Genomic DNA, 6,276 nt, shown 5'->3' on the forward strand with positions numbered 1-6,276 from the left:
CACGAACCCGCGTCTCCTGCATCGGCAGGCGGACTCTCAAGCACTGCGCCACCAGGGAAGCCCAGGGGAGAAGGTTTTGAGTAGCAAGTAGCCAGTGTTATCAGAAATTACTGAGTCAGGTGAAGGAAGGAAAGGGTCGGCGTGTGTCCCTTGGATCTGACAGTAGAGATCTTGAGGGAGCCCTGGCCCCAGCACTTTGAGGGAAGAGGCAAGAGTACTTCAGGGCGGTTGGTTAGGAATGTGGGTGATACTGACTTGATGGTGAGTGTAGGCTGCTCTTTCAGGAAACTTGGCTGTAACGGAATATGTTGTACATATGAAGTAATCATGCTTCAAAATCAATCAAATATGCATCAACTGAGATAAAATAAGCTATAGGGGTTTTTTTTCTCCTGGCATTGTCACAGAAGGTAGGTATTACAAATAAATGGATTTTCCATATAACTGGAACTGCTCTTTTCAATAGCAAATAGGGGGCAAAAATTTTTTTAATTGAGGTATAATTGACATACAGTATATTAGTTTCAGGTGTACAATATAATGATTTGTATATTTTGTGAAATGATCACCACAGGAAGTCTAGTTAATATCTGTCATACGTAGAATTTTGTTCTTGTAATGAGAATTTTAAAAAATCACTTTTAATATAAACTTCCTGAAATGTACTTATGTACTTTTGTCCTTTCTTGAAGAAATTATGAATGCCTGTAGAGTACACATCTGTGTATGCTGAGGCGGGTAGGAGAGGGATAGATTGGGAATTTGGGATTAGCAGATGCAAACTATCATATACATGTATAACTAAATCACTTTGCTGTACACCAGAAACTAACACAACATTGTGAATCAACTATACTTCAATAAAATAAATTTTTAAAAAATTATGAATGCCTGTTATTTACTAAGTAGTAATACGCGTCTGTCTTATTTGTAGTAGTTAACTGTTTGCGTTTTAGGGTTGCAGCAGTAACACTTAGTCCCTGTCCTTAATCAGACACTCAGTTGTCACTTCTTCCTGCTTCTACTGGGACAGTGGCCAAATATCAAGTCACCTGCTTCTAATCTTCAGAGAGTCCATTTCAGAGTTAATTCTTACATGTTAACCATGAAACAATACAACTCTAGAGGCTGGAAGAGAGCTTGGAGGGAAGAAGACAAATGTTTATTGAGAACTTGCTGTATGCTGCATGGTTATAGGAACTGTAACATTATTTAGTTTATAAATTCTCATGGTGAGACCCAGAGAAATAAAGTGCACAGTATCTACAGCACTCCAGAAACATTTTATGCTCTTCAAGACTTAAAAATATGTTTCATAAGAATGAGTTTACTCTGAGTACTGCTGTAGCTTATAAAGATATTCTAAAATGGGCTTTATTTATTGAACATGTTAGATAAGCAAATTAATTTCCTGCTCTGAAAGATTTTTTTTTTTTTTAGTGTCTTGGTTTATGAAATTGGTATAACATAGAATCTATGTTTGTGATTAAACTAACTAAACTTGTGACTGAGTTTTTTCAATTTGAGAATCAGTATAAGAGTGATTAAAGAGCACACACCACCTGGATGGGACATCCATTGCTGCCTCACGCTAGGGAACTAATATGTACCTCAGTTTTCCTTCCTATAAAACTAGAATTATAATAGTAGTACCTTTTCATAGATACTTTGGCTGTTAGAACTAAATGAGTTCAATAAAAATTAGTTGATACTATTTCAATTAGTGCCTCATTTAAATTGTTTCATAGACTTTTTTTCTCTGATTTTTTCAGGAATTATCTCCTACTTCAGATACAAACTTAGTCCGATCCCTAATGAATCTGATAGACTGTTTTATGAATGACTTTGCTGATGAAGTCAAAGTAGGAGAGAGAAATGATCGAGAAACTTACTCTTTACTTGAGGTAGGTCCATTTCTCTTTGAGTCTTGCAATAGAAAGACATCCACTGCTTTCCCCAACGCTTCCTAATTAATTAACCTCATTTTTCCCTGAACTGGAGTCTGGACAATGGGTGGTAGCTGAACAGTGAGGAAAAAGTCAGGTTCCAAATGCCAGGTGCTGGTAGGAAAGCTCCTTGACTGGCAGTTCTGTTGGATCATGAAGTTTGGGTGGAGCCCGATGATTCCCACAGATCTGCTACTGATTACCTTGGGTCATTTGGCCAGTCTCAAAGATGATCAATCCTCAAAATGTCAATGAGCATTGACAACAGGATTCACCTCCCCTTCAACCTCCAAATTATAATTCATTGCTTTTTCTCTTTAATTTTCCCCCTTTTTTATGAGATATAAACGTTTAAAAAATATATATGTATTGAGTATAAGTATATATTTGAAATGAGGAAAGCAAGAAAATATATAATCTATAAACGTTTTAAATATAGGAATAAAATTAGCAACAGACCTTGAATCTTCTTTAATAAAAAAATTATGTATTGGCTAATGGTAGCACTTCTAATGTAGTCAGTTACTTTTTCCATATGTTTTATGAAATAAATTTTTAGTTTCATTTAAAACAGTTTCCAGAGAGAGACAGTCTGTGAGTAATCTATGAGTAGGTGAATAGTGTGAAGCCAGAGTTCACAACTTTTATGAGCATAGTCAAGACTGTTTTAGCTCTGGCATTAAAAAGGGGATTTGATTTTAAAACTATCAAACAGGCTTTCTCATTTGAGTGGTGTGTCTTGTTGTCTCCCCTGTTCCCTCTGCCTGAGTCTGGTAAGAAAGCTTGCAGGTTAGCAGTTCTAATTATACAATCAATGCTCAGGTAATTATTACAACAGGTAAATAAAAGTATATGAATTTGTTCTACTTTTTAAAAACACTGCATCAGAATTTAAATTTAATAAATATATATAGTGGGTTGATTATTCTTTATTAAAATATGCTTTTGTACTTTAATAAAAAGTTATCTCAATGTTCTTTTTAATATCAAAGTTCAGCCATATATTTAAATTATCACCTGATTTACCAGACTAATCATTCTAAGGTTTTACTATGCCTAGAATTTATACTTTGCATTGTATTATCTTCTCTGATAGTAAGACTTTATAAGACATGTAATTTGATAGAAAAAAACTAATTATTACAAAATCCTGAGATAACCTACTACCATATATCAGTTTATTCATTTCCTTTCAAAGATATTAATCTGGCTGATACGATTTAAGCTTCAAGAATAGATTAAAGTTATTCTTTAATGCACTCTTATCTTCTCATCTCTCCAATTCAGGGCATTTTTCTGTTTTCATTGATCTGGTCCATTGGTGCTTCTTGTAAAGATGATGATCGGTTGAAATTTAATAAGATTCTTCGAGAACTAATGGAAGGCCCGATTTCAGAAATAACTCGAAATAGGTTTAAATTACTGAGTGGTACTGAGCAAACATCTTCAAAAACACTAACTGTTCCATTTCCTGAAAAAGGAACAATTTATGATTATCAGTTTGTCACTGAGGTAAGAGTTCTGAAGCAAGAATTGTACCTGCCAACCAGGCAGAGTCTCCTTGGAGATACACAGCACATAAAGGCTCTGTGGCCACGTTGTCACCACTGTTTACCTTGGGAGACAGCACGGAGTAGAGGAAGGCATGCTGGTTGTGAAGTCAGGCACACCTGGGTCTGCCATATAGCCTTGGACTAGTTCTTTAATCTCCCTGAACCTTGTTTTTCTCATTGATAAAATGAGACAAATAATAATACTTGTTGGGCCAGTTGTACTCATTGCAAAAAATCACACATTAGGACATCCAGTCCAGCACCAGGTGAGTACTGCTCAAGGACACACCTCTGGGAGGTTCATGGTATATGTTAGCACATCACAGGCTAAGAGGTCCTGCAGGACCGCCGCTGGGTGGTTAGGAATTCAGCCCTTTCCAAACAGATTGGACAGTACAACCTGGGTGGTGTTTGTTCACTTGTTTGTTTTTGTGTAACAGCTCCCATAAGTACTGTAAAGGAGGACAAAGTGTTGGTATACATATTATTTAAATAGATGCAGATTTAAGTGAGGTTGGGATCACACCATATCCTCACTGGGTAGTTGTATATCCTCCTTCCTCCCTTAATAAAGAAAACAACTCTCTGTCTCACTGATATTTCTTTAATAAACTTATTTTTCTAAAGCCTCCCTATAATCTACCATTTGGATGGACCATGATCCATTGCGTTTCGTAGTCTTGGACATTGAAGTGTTTTTGTTGTTTTAGTTTTAATGCTTTTGTGAATATTCTTGTGCATAAGTCATTGCGTACATATCTGATTATTTCTTTAAGCTAGGTTCCTAGAAAAGGAATTACTGTATCATTTTTTAAAATTTTTATGGCTCTTGACAATGTATTGCCAACCTCACCTCAGAAGAGACTCTTCACCCTGCCAGCCACAAGATACCTTTATATCTTTGCTAATTTTACTTCAAATGACTAACAATACCCTGCATTTTCAGAGCACTTTGCAGTTTATTAAGCTTTTCCACAGTCACTTCTATTTTGTTTCCCAGCATCTCAGTGGAATGGTAAAGGTAGGATTATTTTTCAAATTTTACCATTGAGGGAATTGAGTGAGGCTCAGAGATATTTTGTGATTTTTCCCAGGATCACACAATCTCTAAATGACTCTCTGTTCTAGGTTTTCTGATTCTTAATTTTTCCTTCCCCACAGGTGGCAAAATATCCATGTTAGAAAAGATTATAAAGAGTATCAAAAGAGCATTATTTCTTCATCAGTTTTAGAAAGTTCTAGGAATTTCTTTGCAATACTATTTTTAGACTGATGTAAATTCAGCCTCCTCAAATTCTCTGCTATGTGCACAGCACTGCCAGAAGATGCAAAAATGAATAAGGCACAGTGCTGCCCTCTGTGAGGTCCTAACCTCTTCAGAAGAGTGTCATGTATACTGTAGGACAGAAGAGTCTTACATGTCAAGGTCCAGGGACACAGGGCATTTTTGTAACCGTAGGCCCATCAGTGAGGCTGGGTTTTGGGGAACATGAAGAAGGTGTGAAGGAAGAATGGGTCTAAATTCTAATATGCTTCGAAAGGCCAGGAGCTTAAATTGGATTTTGCAAGAAAGGAGAGGGCAGTGGTGTTTTTCTAAGGAGAGACAGTTAACGTGATATTTTTGAAAATTTTTGTTATAGACACTGCCTTAGCAAATTAAAATTTTAGTTCATAAGCTAATTGGATGAAAAGACACAGTGTAATGTTAATTCATGGTAATAATCTCATATTAAGAAATCTCGTCTGTTCTGGATATCTGTTGCACACCAACATGAATATAGTTAACACTACTGAGCTATACACTTAAAAATGGTTGAAGGTAAATTTTAGGTGTTTTTTACTACAATTAAAAAAAGACACTACTATAAATAAAAGAGATAACTGTTAAGGACATACTGTATAGCACAGGAAACTACTCAATACTCTGTAATGACCTATATGGGGAAAAAAAATCTAAAAAAGAGTGGATATATGTGTATACATATATATATATATATATATATATATATATATATAACTGATTCACTTTACAGCAGAAACTAACACAACAGTCAAAATCAACTCTACCCCAATAAAAATTTTTTTTCAAAGGAGAAATCTTGCTTGAAATAATAAGCTGATGTTTTAAGTACCATTATAAAAGTCAAACAATATGCAGCTGATGTTCTATGTAGAAAATTTTTCTATATGAACAGTTTCTGTGTGAACAGGTATTGAATAAAATTCTTTACTCTTTAACACATTGATTAGACCAGTTTTCTCAATGCCATTAAAGAATCTAACAATTGGCCAAAATAACTGATCTTTGGGTTGACATAATCAGTGGTTTCAGAACATCAGAAGTATCACAACATTGCCATTTCATTTTTATTCATATAAAAGCCCAATTTCTCCTTAATTTAACACAGAATTTAACTTAAAAAAATTAGAGGGAAGAGTTTTAAAGGATAAAAACAAGTGCATAAATATCAAGGATTGTTGTCTTGATCTTTCATCTTTTCTGCAATGGCACAGGAGTGCCATCTAAAAGTATTTTACAACATGACATTCACTATTTGGTTATTTATTGTAAACAGGGAATAGGAAAATGGGAACCATGGGTAAAGAAGTTGGCAGAAGCTCCTCCAATTCCTAAGGATGTGATGTTTAATGAAATCATTGTACCAACTCTGGACACAGTTCGATACTCTGCACTAATGGAATTGTTGACCACCCATCAAAAGCCTTCAATATTTGTAGGACCAACAGGAACTGGAAAGAGTGTTTACATTATTGTA

General features: G+C 35.2%; 1 protein-coding gene across 1 annotated transcript in view; it reads left to right on the forward strand.

The window, feature by feature from the left end:
* The window catches only part of DNAH7 (dynein axonemal heavy chain 7), a 253,806-nt gene that overhangs the window by 129,978 nt on the left and 117,552 nt on the right, over window positions 1-6,276 (forward strand). The window contains exons 34-36 of the mRNA XM_007447818.1: window positions 1,773-1,904; window positions 3,234-3,458; window positions 6,076-6,273. Of these exons, the coding sequence (XP_007447880.1) occupies window positions 1,773-1,904; window positions 3,234-3,458; window positions 6,076-6,273 (555 nt within the window). The remainder of the gene's footprint in view (window positions 1-1,772; window positions 1,905-3,233; window positions 3,459-6,075; window positions 6,274-6,276) is intronic.

This window comes from Lipotes vexillifer, unplaced genomic scaffold (genome assembly GCF_000442215.2).
Source record: "Lipotes vexillifer unplaced genomic scaffold, Lipotes_vexillifer_v1.1 scaffold555, whole genome shotgun sequence".
Lineage (NCBI taxonomy): Eukaryota > Metazoa > Chordata > Mammalia > Artiodactyla > Lipotidae > Lipotes > Lipotes vexillifer.